Source organism: Acartia tonsa, chromosome 2 (genome assembly GCF_053477335.1).
Source record: "Acartia tonsa isolate MP-2025a chromosome 2, ASM5347733v1, whole genome shotgun sequence".
NCBI classification, from domain to species: Eukaryota; Metazoa; Arthropoda; class Copepoda; order Calanoida; family Acartiidae; genus Acartia; species Acartia tonsa.
The window spans coordinates 61098890-61121113 of NC_137261.1; the positions used below are offsets into that span (position 1 = coordinate 61098890).

General features: G+C 31.0%; 2 protein-coding genes across 3 annotated transcripts in view; both read right to left on the reverse strand.

The window, feature by feature from the left end:
* Positions 1-16776: 16776 nt before the first annotated feature.
* LOC145312278 (uncharacterized) lies at positions 16777-18937 on the reverse strand. Of its 2 annotated transcripts, XM_080151517.1 has the most exons (3): positions 18410-18937; positions 18210-18227; positions 16777-17748 (listed from the first exon to the last, which is right to left on the reverse strand). In XM_080151517.1, exons 1-3 carry the CDS (start codon positions 18792-18794, stop codon positions 17732-17734), a joined length of 420 nt encoding a protein of 139 aa, XP_080007643.1. In that variant the 5' UTR covers positions 18795-18937; the 3' UTR covers positions 16777-17731. The 2 variants fall into 2 exon arrangements, with proteins under 2 accessions (XP_080007643.1, XP_080007644.1); XM_080151518.1 differs by lacking the exon at positions 18210-18227 and having other exon boundaries at positions 18410-18936.
* Positions 18938-19101: 164 nt separating this feature from the next.
* Positions 19102-22224, reverse strand: part of LOC145312647 (filamin-A-like) — a 218378-nt gene continuing 215255 nt past the window's right edge. The window contains exons 39-42 of the mRNA XM_080151908.1: positions 21706-21898; positions 21119-21240; positions 20121-20190; positions 19102-19889 (exon numbers count right to left, since the gene is read on the reverse strand). Coding sequence (XP_080008034.1) covers positions 19102-19889; positions 20121-20190; positions 21119-21240; positions 21706-21898 — 1173 coding nt within the window. The remainder of the gene's footprint in view (positions 19890-20120; positions 20191-21118; positions 21241-21705; positions 21899-22224) is intronic.

Genomic DNA, 22224 nt, shown 5'->3' on the forward strand with positions numbered 1-22224 from the left:
TGATTCCTGGATTTTTATACAGGTTTCATCATTATTAAACAAGTAATGTCTATATACCTTGCAATACTTTCTGATACAAGATATTTTTATATTATTTGATACCTGCATTTTATGTTTATTATTTCTGGATATCTATTACATGATTTCAGGATTATTTATCTTTTTTCTATTATCCTTATATAGAAGTAACAAGAAGTTTTTCTCTTATTGTGTCTCTCTGTCTGTAGCAAAGGATCTCACTGACTGCTGAACCAATAATGTTCTCCCTCCAGGGTAAGATTTATAATTTTTTGGGGGAGGGTAAACCTATCCTCCCAAGGATATCACCCAATAAAAAAATTAAATCTAACAAATTTTCTTACGTTTTCCCTTACGTGCCCCCAGTGGCCATCAAGGGGGCGTAGCCGCTAGTTTGAAAAGAAAGAAACTCAAAATGTTGAAATTGTATGAAAAAGAAGACATTAGCAAAACATTAACCTTTAAAACATTAATTAATCGCAGCTATCATCTGAAATGGGTAATCTTATTCTTTCAAGGACAGTAATAAGTAATCTTAAAATAAAAACAAAGAAAAGATGATAATAACACAGTTTTTTTGAGCATTTAGAATTTTTTTTTAAATTATTGTTTTTTTGGAGCACTTAAGGTTGGGGGAGAGGGAGGGGAAACCCTCTCATATTTCTTTAATGAATGTTTTCCAATGGCATATTCATCTGGGAGGTTGGTGGTTCCTGAATACAAATAGTTATAAACAAAGACAAGCATCCAGTTACTTTTATCTAAGGATAATCTTTATACAAAAGTAACAAGATGTCTAGGAGCTTGTCTGTCTGCCTGTTAGACCGAATTTTTACCGATGGTAGGCAACAATCATAACCAGAAAGCCAAAAAAGTTTTTTAAGAACACAACTCAGGTTTTTCTTTGTTTCATTATTATTTTTTTAATAATTCTCCCTGCTTGTCTAAAGAGGGAAACATTTTGCAAGGCATTCACATTTTTTCCAGCTAATGGCAAACATTTCAAGAAAAGGGTAATTTGATTCTTTGAGACGCTATCAAAATAGATTAAAAGCATTTTTAAGCTTGTCTTAAATGTTAGGTGTATTTTTAGTTTTTCATAGTAGGGACTTGGATAGAAATGTTATAAGTCTACACTTTTTTCAAACCAGTAGCTTAACCCTTTATATTTTGATATGAAGCTAGAAAATTCCTATAAGAACTTTAAAATATTACATGATACGATTGAAAATTGGAGGTTTTTTAAGTGTTGTTAAAAAATCCACTGTTGTACCACTTCAAAAATTTCCTAAATTTTGGTCCACAGAGTTGACTTTTGCCTGATCAAAATAGTAACTTTTTGTGTGGTTGTGTTTGTGTATGTGTGTGTGTGTGCGTTTGTGTGTGTGTTTGTGTGTGTGTATGTGTGTGTGTGCAAAAGCCAATTATATTTTATTTGTTTTGATAACAAGTAGAAAATAGAGTGGATACATTGTGTGATACATAAAATAAAGGTACAGGACATAGACGTCCAAGGGTTGATGTAAATGGTGTTTACCCCCCTCAAACTTTGAAACCCCACATTTTATTCCATTTTATGTAATTAATAAAGGTTACATGATATACCTGGATAACTTGACAGGGGAAAAATTGTTGTCAATTTAGCTTGCTTATATGGACCATATTTATTGTTCAGTTCGTTCAACCAGTAGGAAAGGAGGGGATGTGGCAAAGGGTTCAAAGGAAGATTTTTAATTCATCCAGCTACAAGTTTCTCTTTATTAGAATACATGTGAATCTGGTGTAAGGACGAAGTAATAATAAATCCATTATAATGTTTGAATTAACCCTCTAAATCTTATAGGTTTATTTATATCTATTTTAGCTCAGGTGCATGGCCTGACCTAAAGATATATGACTTAAATCAAAGTAGTTGTAATGGAGTATGTAATCCCATAGTAGCTGCTCATTTAACAGTTGTGTGTTTTAGTAGTGAAGATCAGGAAGGAAGGGGACATTGTGGCTATTACACTAGTCCCCAAAGTTTTATAAACGTTTTCTTATATGTTGACTTAACAACTTCGGAGACTTTTAATGAAATTTATTGATTAGTTCATTTAGTTCAGTGTCAACCACTAATTGTAATCTACAGAAGGGGTAGTTTTATGTATAAATAATGGGGATGATGGTACGTCAATATTTTTTTACTTTTGTCTTTTCCCTTTAGATCCATGAGAGAAGATATTCTATAATTAGATAAGCTTGTCTGTTTGTGTGTCTGTCTAAGATATTAATGAAAAATATAATTTTTCGGTATATTTTTATGAAGCTTCCGTAGACCAATTTGCCTTCTTACAATTAACTTAGTCCGTTAGTCTGTTGGTCATGCCGAAAGACATTGGATAGAGGTTTCGTGTTTTTCTCTTTTTTATATTCTACGTTTTACTGCAAGAATCATTTTAGATTGCAAGGACATCTGAGTGGAGAGGGAAACGGAGTGTTTATCCCCTTTAAAAAAAAACTTTTACACCCTTGTTGCAAGGTTAATCGAGAGACTGTTTTAAACTTAAAAATTACATACTTTTCTAATAGCTTTGAAATGAGTAAAGAAAAAGTAATAATAAATTGGCCACTAGGGCCTAAAAATTTCAAGTTTTTACCGTGATTAAAGTCAATATGATATACATCTACATAGAGGCGTGCATGGGGTAGTATCCTTCCCCCTGGTAAAATTCAGGGGATTGAAAACCCTAAATTAGCTATATTGACTATTAAAGAAGGCCTGCAAATTATTCATTTCTACTTTTTTATATTTAGAATTATCACATCTATCGTCATTAGAAGCTTCTAGAGTCGTAGCCGCTAATACTATTAATTTTGACAATATAATTTTATATTCATAGCTTGAACAATAAAAGAAAATCAAAGATACAATAAGAAAGATAAATTTGTAATCAGAGAAATGAACATGGACGGTGGAAAAATTGAGTAGTTTCCCTGAAAGTGTATGGTCGAGCAAAGAAACCTCCCACTTCTAATTTGAACTACAAATTTGATGTTGTTGGGTTTTACTTTATTACAGGTTAAATTTTGTTGTATTAGGTACTAAGCAGCCCCGAACGTATGGTTTGTGCCCCCAACAGTGGTTAGGTTAAGAAACAAATTACTAAAATTTATCTAAAAAATGAGGGAGTTATACTTAATAGGTACTTGATGGTAAGCACCAAATAAGGAAATTTACTTGTTAGGTGATTTTAAAGATCTTTAAGTTTCAAGAATCACAACAGAATTCTAGCCTAAAATAACTTGTTATTTCACACTGTATTACTGATATAATTTTTGTTGTCAAAACCCGGCATATAGAAATCCCTAGGGAGTTAGCTTGATCAGTCTTCAACAGGGTTCATCAATATCCAATATTCACCAGGGATAGGGCCATAAAAATTGGGGGATTTGTGTTTGGTTGCTAAATAGGTACCCAAAAAAAAAGATTGCTAATCTTTTATATTTTGCCTCACATCCCTCCCTCCATATAGATTTCAGGCACCTGTAAAGCTTTTTAGAAGCTCTTTAAAAAAAAAGCTCTTAGTTTTTACTAATCAGGTAATTTGGCTTCGAACCCGATAGATATCCGCTGGATTAGAATCGGAACTCAGCCATACTGAAAATTCATGTATAGCAATGTATTAAAGACAATTTTCCACGAATATTAAAATGATAATGATAAAATTAAAGCCAGTTTTGTGAGACCAAGAATAATTTTTCATTTTAATATCCGCGGAAATATGTCTATGATACGATACGAATAATCATTCTCATTTCATACCCTAGTTGTCAATTTTCAACCCCCATTCATGTAAATTGTACAGAATGTACTATTACTAGAAAAGGTTTGCTCTTAATTAGATATCAAAACAAAGATGTCAGGTCCAATAATTGCTCTTCCATATTGCCAGGGATAACAAGGGATAAACAATGGACAAAAATAAATGTACAATATTGTATACAAAATTACCCTTTATGGGTGGAAAATATTTTGCTCAGTTACTATGAATAAACCAATCAATATTCGATTTTACAACCCAGCTCCACCCCCACCCCCCAAAAAAACACACTCCCAGTCTTTTTGAAATATTAGGGTAGTTTTTTTCTAGCCCTAATAAAAACTGAGAAACGTCCAAGCTTTTTATTTTAAGGGGAGTTGAATGAGAGTCTCAAAGGTTTGAGGGTGGTAATGTAATGTAATTGTTATTAAAAGTTTTTTAGGGGGGTTAAATGAGAGGTTTCGAAGTTTGGAGGGCTAAGCCTATATGAAACGCAAATTCAGAATTTTAGTTATGATAAATGTGGGGAAGAATGATTAATTTATAGACCATTGTCTTATCCCTTTAGATCCATGTGAAATACCATTACCTGAGGGCTGGTTTCAAAAGGTACACTTGTCATTCCCAGCTATTCCATATGCTATCTTATATCAGGGAGGAAATGGACATTGGGCTGTTATCATATTATTCCCCAAAGTTTTATAATAACGTTTTCTTATTCGTTTTGTCAATAACCTTATAGGGATTTTATTGGTTAGTTAGTTTAATTGAGTGTACAATCGTTTTACCCACTAATTATAATCTACATAGTAGGTAATTTTGTCTATCATCATTAGGAATGTACATTGATTTATCGTCAATTGTCGTATCCTTTTATATCCTTGATCATATATACTCTCAGGAATGATGGACTAAATCATGGTCCGTTTTTGTACAGTATTTATTTTATTGTTCTTTCGAGTACTTCAAACAAATGTGAAGGTTTTATCTTTAACATATAATTCCAGTTTCAGAAGCAGTATTTTAGTGGTTACTCACCTTTGTATTTTTTTTAACTTGAGTACATTCTTGGACTACTGAAAATCTGTCACCCTTTCAGTAGCTAGATGAAGAAGTATGCATATGTATGAAGGGATATAGGGAGGGGACAATGAGCATTTAATAAAACTTTAGAGCACTAACTCAATATCCTCAAATCATACCTAATTGTCATCATGCAAAGTTTGAAATCGACAGTACAATTCTAACATAAATTAGCTAAAAGAGCTATCCGATACAGACGGTCAGAAAAGAGAATTATAGAGTAGCTTCGCTACTAGAAAAACTACCTAAACATAAAATCAATTTACATTATGCTATGAATAAATTTTAATCATTACATAGCACAGGAAAATAAAATCGAAAAAGATGGTTTCCCAAAATGAAGTTTAATGATAAAATTATCATATTTGTGGTTATCTAGATATCACAAGAACAATAGTAATATTAAGAAGTGTAGCAATAACAAGTTATCTAGATATCACAAGAACCTTTATAATAATAAGTAGTGTAGCAACAACAAGGTAACAATGTTTTCAAATCAGATAAGAGGGTAAAGACCAGAAAGATTTATTTATTTTGTCAATAGATGTTCTAAATTAAGATTAAATTTTTGGAAACTTCATTAAAATTAAAAATCCAACAATAAAAAAATATACCAAGGTAATTTCCAGAGATCTTAAGGGATAGGACAATGAACTATAAAACTCTCCAATGATAAAAAACAAAATTACCTTCGTCTTTAGATTAAAAGTTTAGTTTGAAAAACCTATGCACTTTTAGTTTTCAACCAACCAATTATAAGTTATTACAAATAACCCAAGATTTTGAGTAAAATAATAAAATAAATAAAGTGGTCTTAAAATTTTAGGGACCAGTGTATGTATATTATAGTCGAATGTTCTGTTCCTCCCTGAGTGAATTCTAGTTATTCAGTAGCTCTTCTGATTATAAATGAAAAGATAAAAAGAGATCCTTAACTTTTTATCAGAGAGTTATTACAAAAAATTGTTTTGAAACCTATATTTTTTTAAGGTTTTTAAATGGATATTTTGACATTTTAAAGAAATAATTTTCCAATGATAACCTAAATTTGATCATTAACACTATCAAATTAACCACATGCCTCCTATTTAATCAAGGTGGGAGGGGTCATTAGAAGGTAAATTATTCTGGTCCTCAAAGTTTTATAAGCACAATCTATCATTTGTTGGCTAAAAATTTTTTTTGTTTATCATGAACAAGAGTATTCATCAATTCAACCCCTATTGTCTTATCCCTTAAGATCCCTGTTTTTAATGACTTTATAAACAGTGATATTGGCTCAAAAGCCAAACAGAGGTCATAATGCCATTTGAGAGATGATTTCTATTGATAGATAGACAGATAGATAGATAGATTAATAGATAAATATATAGATAGATAGATAGATAGATAGGTAGATAGATAGATAGATAGATAGATAGATAGATAGATAGATAGATAGATGGATTGATAAATAGATAGATAGATAGATAGATAGATAGATAGATAGATAGATAGATAGATAGATAGATAGATAGATAGATAGATAGATAGATAGATAGATAGATAGATAGATAGATAGATAGATAGATAGATAGATAGATAGATTGATAGATAGATAGATAGATAGATAGATAGATAGATAGATAGATAGATAGATAGATAGATAGATAGATAGATAGATAGATAGATAGATAGATAGATAGATAGATAGATAGATAGATAGATAGATAGATAGATAGATAGATAGATAAATAGATAGATAGATAGATAAATAGATAGATAGATAGATAGATAGATAGATAGATAAATAGATAGATAGATAGATAGATAGATAGATAGATAGATAGATATATAGATAGATAGATAGATAGATAGATAAATAGATAGATAGATAGATAGATAGATAGATAGATAGATAGATAGATAGATAGATAGATATATAGATAGATAGATAGATAGATAGATAGATAGATAGATAGATAGATAGATAGATAGATATATGAAAGGTTTCTGGGTCACATGAAATTCATCATCTTTCTCTCTATGTGTGTTTTCATTTCAGGGAATTTAAGAATACTTTCTTCACATGTCCTTTAATCTTTATTGTAAAGTAACGGGCTCAATGTGTCTGTTTGTACCAAAGGATCTCGCTAACCACTGAACCAAAATGGTTCTTCTTTACAATGTAACATATCGGTTCTCAACATAGACAAATTATATCTTATATTATAAGAAAACTTCATAATCAAGATTTACGGCCTATAATCACGCACCTGGCATAGCACATACGTTTCCCCTGGGTTAGTTCACAGATCAGTAGTGGCTCAATGATGTCGAAATTGATTTTTAAAGGGAGACTACTCAATTTTATTTTATGAGCAATAAAATGTATAATATGTATATTGTATAATCCAGACAACTTTATGCCCATGTGGTGAAGAATCTTTTAGTCTGCTAGGAAATCTTCAAAGAGTATTTTTGTTCACTTTTATCATTTTAAGGTCCATTGACTTGTTTAAAGATTATATACTATCAAACGAACTAAATTAATGAGTGTCCTATTAAATTGATTTTTAATAGTAGTGGCATGGTAAGGGGTCTTTCATACAAAATATATATATCATCTACCCATCATAATATACACAAATATTCATAAATTTTAGTTGGATTTATAGATTAATTAGCACCACCAATAAATGCATAGATGTATAATCCAGACAATTACCTGACCCAAGTGATGGAGACTCTTTTCGTTTGCTGTGCTAGCATACTGCTTTCTGCCCTTTTTTAGCGACTTGGTTGTGTTCATATTTCCAGCACAATTTGCTGATATCACAGGGTCACAACACCGTGGCTCGTACCTCCTCTATGAATTTACTTTAATGTGTAATGAAAATCAATCTATTAGTTTGAACATTATCCACAATAGGTTAGTTAGGGATCTTAAGGGATAAGACAATGAATAATCTCATTCTCCAGTAATGATAAACAAAATTTACCCTTCTGTTTCCTATAAGTTTAAAATTATCAAAATTAAGTTTCAATAAAGGTTAAATAAGCTGTATAAAGACGTCGGACACTTGGAGGCTCAGGATCTGCATGATCATACCTGTAACCTATATCTAGTTTGAACTACAGTTGGATGACTTAGTTTACTGTCAACCTGTGCCTGTCAGAATAGTGATATTACAAAATTCCCACTTCGAAAGTACAAGTAAAAAGGTTATCCGTTAGGGACATACGAAGAAAACCTAATTATATAAAAACTTCGCTTTTAAAAAGACGAATTAGGAGAAAGCTTACAATTAAAAGCTAATACAATTTTAGAAACATATTTTATCAAGCGAAGCCGATCTTCAGTTAGTTGATGTAGACAGTTCTTTTTTTATCGGTACCTAATAAAGTAGGACACCTTCCAAAACAATTTTTTCAATATTTCTTTTAAACCTAAATTAAAATTTGAGTTATCGAATTCAACTCCCCTCTCCTCAAGTGCCCCTATTGGCCTCTTGGGGCGTATCCGCTAGTCAAAAATATGACATTCAGTTATTTTTGTCCATAAAATACATTATTGTTTTTTCATCAAGAATAATATAATCTTATTATTGCTTCACTTTTTATGATCATAATTGTCTTCGTTATGTTTTAAACTTTTATAGATGAGAAGATATTGATATAAACAAGGATGACAGCTACCATAAAAGCGAAACTTAAGGATCTAAATTATTATTAAATTGCTTAGAAATAAGATTTTAAGACACAATTATGAGACAATTATGGAAAAATAAGTACTTTTTTTGGCGAGACAGACGAACATATATCTTTATAATTTGTATTGCATATATACAATTAGTAACAATTTTTTTAGGGATTGAAATATATGTAACGCGACGAAAATAAAATTTATGAATCAGAGCTATCCATTCATCTGCACGGACAAACGTACCCTACATATAAAGTAGCTTCACTGGTAATAAAATCTTGATAAGGACATTCCATATTAATAATGGATATAGGATATACGTGAATAAATTGACAGGGGAAAAATTTTCGTAAATTTAGCTGGCTAATATATTATTTATTTATTGTTCAGTTCCTTCATTCATTAGGTGGGGAAGGATGGGGTAAATAATTAATCTTAGCCAGCTGCGAGCATCCTTTTACAAGAGTACGTGAAAATTCGGTGCAGCATCCACTAACATATCGATGATAATAATGATAAGGCACTAAAGTGTCAGAAATTAATGTAAACGATGGTTTAGATTTATATAGATAAACAAGAACTATAATTAACATAAGCAGCACAGTTAACAATCTTCTTAGAAATTATTTTTGTGGGAGGGGCAGAAATTGTTAGTAAATCGTCATATTATAGCATATTTAATTGTAAGCAAATTTCTAAAAATCCTTTAATAAATAGAAAGTAAAAGGCCTTTAATGTAAGAAGGGGGGGGGGGGGGGCTCCATTTTCAATACCTCTCACATGTAATATTATGTTTTATTATATATGTTTGTACATTGGTTTAGGAAATCTTGAAAAGTATCCGAGAAAATCCTATTTTCCCACTAACGTTACTGACTGACAGACGTCCGGTCAAACAAAGTAAATTATAGAGTAGCTTCGCTACTAAAAAATAAGATAAGACACAAAAGTGTCAGAGAAATGATTTAAACCTTGTACTATAACATTTCAAAACAATATGCTAGGCTTACATCAAATATAATATTTTTTTTATCGAATCGTATTATAGACATTTTCAGCGAATATTAAAATGAAACGTTATAAAATTAAAACTGGTATTAATCCTATGATTGTTGAAAATTATCAGTAATTCGATGCTGTACATGATTTTTCAGTATGGCTCAGAACCAGCTCTAATAAATATGTTTAAAAGCCATTCTTAAAATGTTAGTGTGATTATTTTTAGCACGCTAAACTGACATACACCCTTGTTTATGATAAACAAAACTAACCCTATTCTATATATAAAAACAAATTTTTAGCGGCCAATCAATCATGATAAAGTCCTTAAAGCTTTAACCCAACGAAAGAGGGATGGATTTTACAACAAAAATTAGGGAACCATAAAATTCACAGTAAATTTCAACTTCCCCCCCCCCCTTCTGCCTCTTCTTTTGAAATTCCGTCATACTCTTAATTTAACATCTTACATCTTTAATTTTAGATAAAATTTTGATATATTGGTCCCATTAAATGATGTTTATACGCAACGGCAAGTATTTTAAAAATCAACATTAGTAGTATAGTACCTTTCATTTAAACCTGTTGGTATTAGTGACCATTAATCATAGAAGTCCAAGGGTGGGGGTAAAGATGTGTTTTTTACCCTCAAATGTGAATCTACCTAAAAATTGATTTTAAAAATACTTAGATTTTCTCCTTAAAACCTTTAAATCACCTCATTTTATACCCCTAAAAGAAAAAAGCTTGTACGTCTTTGCCATTGCTGAGCCTGACATTTAGCCATTTAAAAACGTCATTAAAATTGCAATTATTAAACACTGGATAAACAAATTAACCAATAGATAAGGTCCATATTAGCGAGCTTAATTGATGATAAATTCTTCCCTGTCAATATATCCAAATATTGCTCTTAGTAATTGAGACACCCCCCTTGAACCATAATCGAGAAAGGTAGAGGAGATGTACAACACGACTTTGGTTCTAAATAAATTGACTGTGTTAAATGCTGTCGTTTTTTAAGAACTCTGTATCAAACCAACTTGTATATTAAGATATATAAGTTTTCCAGAATTTTAATGTTTTAATTTTAAGGATTTTTTATAAAATTCTTTTTTTGTATAATTCTTTATCTAATAAATTTTGACCAATAGGATAGGTGGATTCTAAACTACCTGCGCTCTAATTGGTTAAATGATGTACGCCATCCAATCAGAGCGCAGATTTTTTAAATCCACCAATCACAGATGCCAAAATTAATTAACTTAAATTGCATTTCCGCTTTTAGATAAAGAATTATAGAAAAACGAATTTTATAAAAAAAAACCTCAAAATTTGATGCAGATTTCAAATCTCCCCCTAACTTAAAAATTCCGGAAAACGTATATATCTTATTGTATATATCGCCTTTCAAATCTTTGACAGAAAAGTATTTCCAGGGAGGGGGGTGGGGGGCATTGAAATATAATTTAAACTGGTATCAAAAGTTACAAGTTCTCTTATTAGTTGACTTAAAAAGAGGGTTAATTTTGTTAAATCTCGATTAGTTGGCTAAAATTAGCAGTTTCCAAACTATTATTTTAATCAACAGGGTAATATTGTTTCTTAAAATAAGAGAAATCGGTTAATTTATCGCCCATTGTCTCATCCCTTAAGATTCCTGAGGATTTCAAAATCAAAATCTTTAAAAAATAAAATGAACATTTTTGTACCTTTCAGATTATTTTCCAGTATGGCTTCGAAACTGATTAATATCCGTTGGTTTGGAACCAGTTTTCAGTCATACTGAATGAAAGCATTATTACAGACAGTTTTCCAAAGGATACTAAAATAAAAATTATGAAACTAATGCTGGTTTATATGTTATTATTTTTCATTTTAATATCCGCGGAAAGCTGTCTATTATACGATGCTATAAATAACTGTTTTGATAAAAAAAGATAATTATTCTATGTATAACGTCAATTAAGGACGTTAATTTTAATTAAATAAAATATTAAAAATACAGTTTGATGTATTTCTTTGATTTCAACTGTTTAAGTAAAGCATATTTAAAAATTGTTTAGATATATCTCTATTCTCTGCTATTTTCTATCCCACTAACTGTCCATTTGTCACATATACTATTTCTATCCAACTAATTGTTTATCTATCTCACAATATATCTATTATAAAGATAGTTAGTTCAGATATAGTTCTGCAAATTTGTCAGATGCTTATCTAGAAACTGGTCTGCGAAAAGTGGATTTAAGAGCTTTTTTATTACTAACTATGAGAGCAGGCTATTAACATTTTTAGCCTTGTGTTGTGCTATCATTTGAGTATACTCAATTGTCCTTAGACTCTACCAAAAGTTGCTACTGATACACAAAAAAAGGTTTTTGCAAAACCAACCAAAATTAATTAGAACCGATGACAAAGACTAAGTATACCGGAAATGTACAACACACTTACTAGTTGATTTAAATAATCGCTTTTCCAGTATGGCTTCCAAACCGATTAATATCCGTTGGATTAGAACAGGTTCTCAGCCAAACTGAAAAATCATGTAGAACATCGTATTACAGACAATTTTCTACAAATATAAAAATGAAAATCAGAAACTTAAGGCCTGAACTAACACAACTGGTTTTATCTTATATTTTTATATTTAAATCCGCAGAAAGCTGTCTATAGTACGCTACGATAAATAACTATTCTTTGAACATTTAATTTACTAAACTATTTCAAAATATTTGTAAGACCAATATGTACAAAATATCTACTGTTCAAAATCGGACCATAGATGATAGATTAACACCTATCTTGAAAACCATGTCAAATTTAAAAGCAATGTGTCAACAATTCTTTTTCATTTAAATAAAAATGGGCATTTCTGATAAATGATTAAAAAATACCATTTGCCATTCAAAAGATATAAAAATAAAATTATTTCAATTTTAACATAGATAAATTCTATATACTGAAGTAAAAGTATGTTTGTCTGTACATCAACGGCTTGACTAGAAAGTTTTTATTGGTCCATGGAAGGGTTAGGATATTTGAAGGGAGGGTTCGATGACCCTCACCATCATATATTTAATTTGTAGCCCCAAGAGAAAATGGCCCATCAGGCTTAGGGAGAAGACACTAGTTTATGTAACCACTGCACTGTATAGTTATATGCTTCAGGGTTGATAAAAAACTAAAATGAATATAGGATATGTAGAAAGGGGAAAACTGCCTTTAATTTGGCTTCCTAATATGGACCTCATTATTTATTGGTTAGTTCGTTCATCTAATAAGAGGAATGGGAATTTGGTAAAGGGGTCAAAGAGGGAGGTATAGTTATTTTAGCTACAAGCCTACGAGCATCCCTTTATCAGAGTATATGAACATCTGGTGCAACATCCAAGTAATAATATATCCATTGAAGTAGAACTACATTACTAATTTTGAGAGTATACCTGCCAAAAATTTGCACAGTTTTGTGTGAACATGATAAGTTGTTACACAAATTCAGAGTTTACGATTGTTATCTCTTGAATTACCCTTTTACCACGGATAGGACAATAGGATATAAAAATGGCTATAGATAGAATATACTTGGATATATTGACAGGGAAAAAATTGTCGTCAATATATCTTGCAAGTATGGACATCACTTATTGGTCAGTTCGTTCATTCAGTAAGAAGGGAGGGGATGGGGTAAAGGGGTTTAATGGGGGTATCGCTATGTTAGCCAGCTGCAAGCGTCACTTTATCAGAGTACATGAAAATATTGTGCAAATTGATCTATATCTTTGAATATTAAATTTTGAGGAAATCACATATCAAAGACGACTTTTAAAATAGATCCCTGTTTATTAATCAAGCAATTTAAAAAAACATATTTTACATTTAATATATTTGATATGTAAATAATTCATAAAAAGTAGCACAACAATAACCCTTCAACATGTTAAGGGAACAAAGAATATTTTTCACAATTATGTTTGAATTGATATATTGCCATTATCTTCTTTTTATTAAAAATTCACGCAACCTATAGATATTAAAGAAAAAATTATCTACCCCCCCCCCCTCTCAAAAAAAGCTTGGACGTCCTCTCGAATAGGTATCTTTTTTTCTACATGGAAAATTTATTTTCTAAAACTACCATATTTTTTTATTACTTATTGTATTTTTTTTATAAATTCCAGATGTATGACGACATTTTATTACTCTTATATACAAAATTGTTAAATAATAGTTATTTCTTTAATCGTATTATAAACGGCTTTCCGCGGATACGGCACCTAGGGGCTAAAACACTCCCAGCCAGAAACGTCGTAAGGAAAATCGTAAGGAGATATTTACTATATTATAGCAAAAATCGAATTTACGATTTTAAAGAGATTAATTCGAATTTGTAGTAAAAATCGTGACTATCGTATGTATCTCGCATTTTATGTTTGTCAACACACACATACAAACAGACACACAACCAACAATTTCAAAATCATTGTGTGAGAAATATAGTTTATAAATTGGCCACTAGGTATTCACATTACTTTGTATAGACAATTAAAATCTTTCTGTTTTCAAACAAAATAAATTAAAAACTGGTATAACATAAAATCATAATGTGTTAATGGTCTTTTATGGATAAAAAAATTTTTTTTAATCATTTTCATTTTAAACCACAGCAAGTGTACAAAAATGTCTAAATGCCAATTAAAATAAGATAAATCATGTAAGAAATTTCAAGTTCCTCACAATTATAATTATAATGGAAACAGATTTAAAATCACCCTTATAATTTCAGAGGAAACATAAAGATAATCACCCTCTCTTTCTCTCTCTCTCTCTCTCTTTCTGTATGGAAAGTAAAATTAGTTTATGTTATGAATATTGTTGTTTTACGTAACCATTTCCCTACCTAAAACTACACAATGTTAAATAAATTTTTTAATGTACTTTATATTTACAATTTTGGTACGACATCGCGCGCGATACTTACGATATCGCTTACGAGTTCGTAGGTGTATCGCTCAGCTCTAAGTACCTTTTCGACCATTTATAGTAACATATCGTCGATGTGCATTGGACGACTATTTAGCGATATCGTAAGAACTCGTGCTCGATTGCTACACGATATCGTGCGCTATAGTAGCGCGATAGTGACGCTACTTTCTGGCTGGGCTGGTTTTAATCTTATGATTGTACATTTTTATATTCGTAGAAAGCTGGATATAATACGATGCTAGACATAGTTTTTTTCGTATGGATGAGAACCGGTTCCTATCCACCGGATTCGAATGAATACGAGAAATAGATTTATTATTACTTGTTGTATCGTAAAGATTAAAGTAAAGATCTCCCCTATCATCCTCTTTTACCCAATCCCCTCCCCTCTTACTGGATAAACGGCCTGACCAATAAATGTGAGGGTTTATTCAGATATCTTAATTTCTGTATGTGAAAAAAGGGGATTTTCCAGGTCATTTTCTAAAAAAAGTTCTTCCAGCTTCAAATATACGAAAATTACAATTGTTTTTAATTTTTAGTAGAAAAAACTTAAAAACAAAGGTTATTATATATATAAAATTAAAGAGGTTGATTATGTTTATTTTCTAAAATAAAAAGTTTAAATTGTACAAAAAGTCCTTTACATTTACCTGCTTTTAAAAGTTCAACGTAAATAACTTATTAAAAATTGGTAGCTGAAAAAATGACAAGTCTTATTGGCGCGAAGCGGCAAAATAACCTGCAATTGCATTTTTGATCTGAAGGTCAATCTATCTGTTTGGTGGAGGAGGGGGGGCAAAGTTAGTTATTTTCCACATATAAGGGGGGAAAGGGTATTAGCCTCCCTTCATCTCGCACTCTATTGCTGTTTGATTAAGACCATTATCTTAACGTACAGCTTCATAAATGGAATGCATACTGCATGAGTACAAAAAATACTTTGAAAACGAAATTTAATAATTGTTCAAATTTATATATATTTATTAAAATTTTATAATATTTCTTTTTTTATAAAACATTGTAATTCTCATTAAAAACTTATTTGATGTCATTGCCAATATTTTCTTAATTTAAAAAACACTTTTAAACTATTTGTATTTAATTCAAAGTATGCTAAGAAATTACAAGTAATGCAAAAAAGGCTCCTAGCGTTAAAAATAACAACTAAAATTTTTCATTTCTGTGCATGTGCAACAGTTTTGTAAGATTAGTGTTTTTTTGCTCTAAGCTACAATGTGTGGGTGTATGTGTTATTGAGAGGGGTGTGTTTGCGTGTTAAGAATTTGTATATTTTGCGCGTCATTTGCTGTGCATGCAGTGTAAAGGGCGCGCGTTATTTTGCAGAGGTAGAAAACTTGCAATTATTTCATAGCTCAAAGGCGACATTTATATTATCCTTTCTTATTCCTTGTTTGTAAATTATAAGTAATAATATCCATTAAACACAAATGCTTCAAAGTAATCCCTATATAACAAGGATGACAACATCCATAAAAGCGAAGCGATAAACGAACATTAAAACTTGAATAGTGTCAGAACTGACTAATCAGAAAATAAATGTATAAAAGTCGGACGAAACAAAATTGTAAGTAAATGTGCTGAAAAACTGCTCAAATACAGGACATTGTTTTAGAACATACTTACATTTTTAGGACTTGATTATAGACATGCTTCTCTTATAACAAAGTACTTTTTGTCCTAGGAATCAGTATTCCAAAAATCAGACCAATCAGATAATTTTATCACATAAAAAGTTTATGCTAAAAAAGTTAAAAAGCAAAATGCTTAAAAAAGACTTCCTGTTAATTTATTATATTCGAAGCAAAAGTTTTTTTTTTAATATCAAAATGCATACCTGGATTATGGATAAATACAGATTTATGGGATACTCGAATATTGGTCTAATAAGAATAACTTTGACTATATGATAGTCTTTGAAAATTATTATTGTTTAAAGATTTATTTATCAGACAGGGATATGTAGGGGTGGCACAATGGCCTAGAAATTTATGTATATCCCCAATAATGATACACAAAATTTCAACTTATGAGGATTACAATTATTGGTTGAAATGCATGGACATTAGAGACCCCAAAATTTAGAAGCCAACGTATAAGAAAACTAATGTGCTCAATGTCCTTTCTCTCCCTGGTTTAATATTTACATACAACAAGGAAAAAATTATTAAAAACACATAATTTCTGTACGCTTTGAAAATATATTTGTTTTAAGAAATAATGAATTAATATACATATGTTATAAATGCTTACAAATACAGCAACAAAAAAATAATTTTGCTTAATTTAACAAATTTTTATTATTAAAAATTATAATACCTAACAAAATGCAATATATTGACTTTTAAGAAAAAGATTATTTAGTTATTTGATTTTGAAATTGAAAAAAAGTTTAAAGTAACAATTGACTTTAGTGAAATAATTTGACTTAGAAAATTGCTCAAATGGCACATACAATTTTTAAAAATGTTTCATTTATAATCAAAAGAATATATCAACATAAAAGTTTATTTTATTAATATTATTTTTTTTATGGAGTATGTTATTAAAAAAATGTTTACACTTTTTGTAAAAATATTTATGAAGATTAGTTTATGTGAGGCAAAAATAAAGTGGCTTTTTGTTGTAAATAAATTAGTTAAATCAAATGAAAAGGTTATTTAAAAGTTATGTAAAAGTATAATTAATAACAAATTTAAAATTTTGATATTATTACCAATAAATTTTAATACACAATATTATATAAAAAAAAACATTTATATACATTTTATAATAATAAGATTAACAATTAGTAATAAAAGGAATTTCAAGTGTCAAATATTTAGTTTTTAACATTAGGAATGAGGGAGTTACATTTTTTTATGATTTACAAAGTCAGGATTTAGTAATGGAGGGAAAATTCCTCTAATTAACAAAAACAATACATTAAAAAGTTTTGTTCTTTTTTGTTAAAAGGTAGCTAACACTAACGTCATTTTATTAAGTCTGTCAAAAATTTTAAGAATTAATTTGCAGGATAGTAGGGGGGATTCAAGCTCTAAAATGATTTTATTCATTCTTTTAGTTCATAATATTGCCATGAGATGGCTTCTTCAGTTTTCACTTAATTTATTGAACTTGCTGTGCATATCAGCAATCAATATCTACTTGAACCTAAACAAATATAAAATTAGAATATTAGGATGTAAAAAAATGTAATCTAAAATCTATTTGCCTAACAATTTATGAAGCTCTTTAATGAGTGCATATTTATTTTACTGTTTGTTTCATGCAAAATAAATTTGGTGAAATACAAAAAAAGGAAGTTTTGAAAAATTTATTCAAAACTGAATTAATATAAAAAAGCATGCAGTGATCAATGTTTTAGCAATCTTAGTCATTTCTACCTGAAAATTTATCAACAAAGGTTTTTGAAATTTAATATTTATTTTTGTAAATTTTCAGCTAGAACCATGCAATAATATAAAAAACATGCATTTTAAAAATTGCAAGCAAAAAGACATGCACATGCAGTATTGTTTTATAATAAAAATGTGAATAAAGTTCATAGGTTTTTTTTTTAAAATTACTACACAATAACCCTATAAACTTTATACATTATCATGCAATTCTACCTGACATGCTCTTGTAGCCTGAAAAATAAAGATAATATTGGCATAAGATCAAATGGATTTTTTTAAACAAAAAAAAACACAAAAATCACATGCAAAATATATTACTAATAGTAAAAAGTGCTCTTACACCTAACTGTGCAATTTTGAAAATGATACAAAATCTTTTTTTCTGAATATTATTTTGTAAGTTCACTTGTTACCTTTATAATGTTGACTAGACTCATAAGTTCGAGATACCCGACTCTGTACACGATGAGAAGTAGAACCGGTTTTCTCCAATCCATCACTTATCCTACCGCTTGTGTTATTTAACCCTCTGCTGTTGGGGGAGTCAAACTTTTCTGTTGAATAACTGGACGACTCATGGTGATATGTTGGGGTATTCCTGTAGGTTTTCTGTTTTAGATCAGTGTTGCTGCCAAAATAGTAAGGAGATGGGGGTGGCGAGGAAACAGCTGTGGCTGATAAGAGGTCGTCATGGCTGAAAAAAGCTCGAGAATTGTTCTGTTGTTGTTTCTTAAGTCGATTTGAATTGCCCAATGTAGCTGCTCCACTGTAATAACCCGCACCAGGAGAGTGCGTCATTTCTCTGTCCACAGATATGTAGCTCCTGACATTACGATGAGTTGGGGTGCTGGCTTTGTGAGGTTGGTGCACTGTTGTTAATGATGATGATAACCGGTTTTGACCTGTTTTAGATAATTGTTTGCAAAATCCTATTTTGACAAATTTTCATTCAAGACAACCCACAACAAAAGAATTGTATGTCTCTTCCTGTTTTTTAATAGAAAAGGGTGAGGGTAAAACATTTTTAAATGAACAATTTTAAAAATTTGAGAAACAATAAAATCAAAGATGCTTAAAAACAAAACAAATAATCATAGTACAACAATTATGTTCCTAAGTTGTTGATACTGCTGCTGAATATTTTGCTGTCAATGTTATCATCAGCAGCTATCTGTATTGGGACAGTTCTTTCTCTCTTATCTTTACCAGGAACTGGACTTCTACCCATCCTACCACCTCCTAGGTTGGAGCTAGTAAATTCAGTCTGTAACAGTTGATTCTTGCGAGTGGGTGACAGAGATTCTTCAGACTTGATGTGTGATTGGTTATTACTACTATTGTTCATGACATGATAAGTGGCTTCCTGGTCGTGATAGTCTTTAGAGTCAACTGGGTTACGTTGTGCATTTATGTGGCGAAAGTAATGCTTTGATTCCTTATATTCTGTGTAGGTAGGTTTAACAGCACCTGCAGTCATACTGTATTGAGTCTGCTCATGACTAGAGTAAGGCTTAGAGGCAGTACCACCTGTGTTACTGGTTGTTGTTAGGGTATACTCAGTAGGTCTGGCATCTGAGTGACTAGAGTTATGATATGCAGAAGTGGAGTAATTATTATGATTACTATTACTTCTACTATGCTCATGGGAGTCAACTGTGTTTTTTTCCATTACACGAAAAGTTTTTGATTCATTTGGGTCCCGGTCAATGTGAACTGTCCGCATGCCAGGACTGCTGTTGTTGTAGGATCTGGAACTTTGGTTTTGGAGATAGTGGTATTGGCTGCTTGAGGAAGGGTTGTTGTGGCCAGTGTTGGTGTAGGGGGAGTTAGCCCGTGGGGTTGAGGTGAGGAAGGAAGAGGTTGAGGGAATTATTTCACTTACAAATGGAGAACCTAAAATCAAAAGTAGATCATTAATCTATTATATTCTTAAATAAATTTACTCATTGATTCGTTTATATTACTCTAATACTTTTAACAAATTGAAAGTTTATTATATACTTCATAATTGCTATGACCCCAAGCATTACACAATAATTATCAGTCATTCATACACAAACACAAAAGGATGGAACAACAAAGGTATAGAGTAGCAATGCTGAATAAAATTCTAAAGTGGGTTACCTTGTACAGGCTCATCATTGAATGTGATAAAAATATTGTGATTTCCTATCATTTGAGGAACATAGGACACCTGATTCAAATTCAAATTGTACACACATATGATTTGAAAGGTTTTTTTTAGCCTTATACTAATGGATGTAGAATATGACAGGGGAAAAATTTTCGACATTTTAGCTTGCTAACATGGAACTTGTTTTTTGGTTAGTTTGTTCATCCAGTAGAAGGGATGGGATGAGGTAAAGAGAAAAGCAGGGGGAAATCGTTATTTAAGCCCGCTGCAAGTTTCACTTTATTAGAAACATGAAAATCTGGTGCTAGATCCAAATAATAATATATCCATCCTTATCATTCTATTTTTAATTAAATAATATTTTGAAAGGTGTGAAAAGTTTAACATTTAACGACCCACGTTCCATATCCCTTCAACCAAAAAGGGTTAAGTCATAAAGCTATATGAAGTTAACAAAATTTGCCGGAAGAGTAAAATATGAATCAAAACTGTGTTTTTAAACAATAACATTACCAGTTTTAGTTGTTTAGAGTATTGGACTGAAAATTACACTGGTACCCAAAGTTTTACAATTATGTTTTTTTATTCATAAGCTCAAAAACTTTAGGCCCTAGTTTTGAACATTTTTTGCTTGGGTCTAATGAGTATAAACATTTGCACCAATAATCTTCATCAACTGAAGGGTTAACAATTTATCCCTTTTGCCTTATCCCTTGAGATCCTTGGTAAAAAGTTGAGTGAAGGGAAAAAGAATACGTGGATATATTAACATTTAGAAAGTTATCATCAATTTAGCTTGCTAACGTGGACCTCCTTCATTGGTCAGTTTATTCATCAAGTAGTAGCCGAGGGGATGGGGTAAATGAGGTGGACGGGGGTATCGTTATTTAAGCCAGCTGCAAGTTTTACTTTGTCTGAGTGCATGAAAATCTGGTGTAACATCCAGTAATAATATTTCAATTATTGTATTTTTTGTGTACAACATGACCTGGAATCTAGCACTGCCGAGTGGCTCCACCCTGGTGGGTGTGTTCACCTCCTCCCCGTTCACCATGTCCTGCGAGGACACCAAAATCTCCAAACTGCCTTCTCCAGCATCACTAGCATCCACTGAGGGGTGCGCAAGGTGGAAATAGATTAGGTTAGGTTAAGGTGTTAACAACAAATCATGCTTTATATAATCAGGAGTTCGGATATAACATACTAATTTTTTTAATGTTGTATCCCAACACCTATTTTAATAATGTTAGAAAATGTTAAACAACACAAAAATTTTAAAATGGCCAAATGCTCAAAACTGTTTGAATGCAAAAAAAAACATATAATTTATCTTGTTATGTTAGAATTGTAAGTTGAAAGGCGGTTTTTACACATTAGAATTGTTAAAAATTAAAAGTGAAAAATGCTAAGATTTTTAAATAAAGCTAAAGGAGTTTTAAGAAATTTAAAAGTAATTGTTATTGACATAAATATCGTTATTTTATAAATCTTAGCACAGATCCCTTTTTATTGTTATATATTAGGTTAGGTTAAAATGTTGTCAAATGTTAGATGGCAGTGTCTAAACTACTCTACCTGCAAACGTGACTGTTTTACCGACGTGTCCCTTGGGGATGTCCGAGACGCCCACCGCCTCGCTGTCATACGCCTTCGAGTAGAAGGGGGTTCCGCCAACTGCGACTCCATTGTACTCGACCAAGACCACGTGAAGGCCAACGGCGTTAGGGATGAATTGGGCTATGAAGCCGTTCTTCACGTTTCCAGTAACCTACAAAGATCAAATTATTCATTTTATGAAAGTTACTGGATTTGTGTCTGTCTGTCTGTAAGTATATACCGAAAGATCTTGCTAACTGCTGAACCAATTCTTTACAGAGAAGCTTCTCATAGATGAGGTTACCACCACCCTCCTAAAACTGAATTAAACAATATAAAGTAGAAAAAAAGATTCAATCCACCATACTGCACAAACTTTATTCTGAAGTTTCTTCCTAAAAAGTTTTTTGTTTGTTTGTTACTTTATGTCAGTTTATATTATATTATTTACTGTGTAGCCTCGAAGAGTTAAGCAGAGAAAAAAAATAACCCTCCCCC

Coding starts and splice junctions, on each gene's coding strand:
- LOC145312278 (XM_080151517.1), bottom strand. CDS start 18,794: ATGACGCACTCTCCTGGTGCGGGTTATTACAGTGGAGCAGCTACATTG.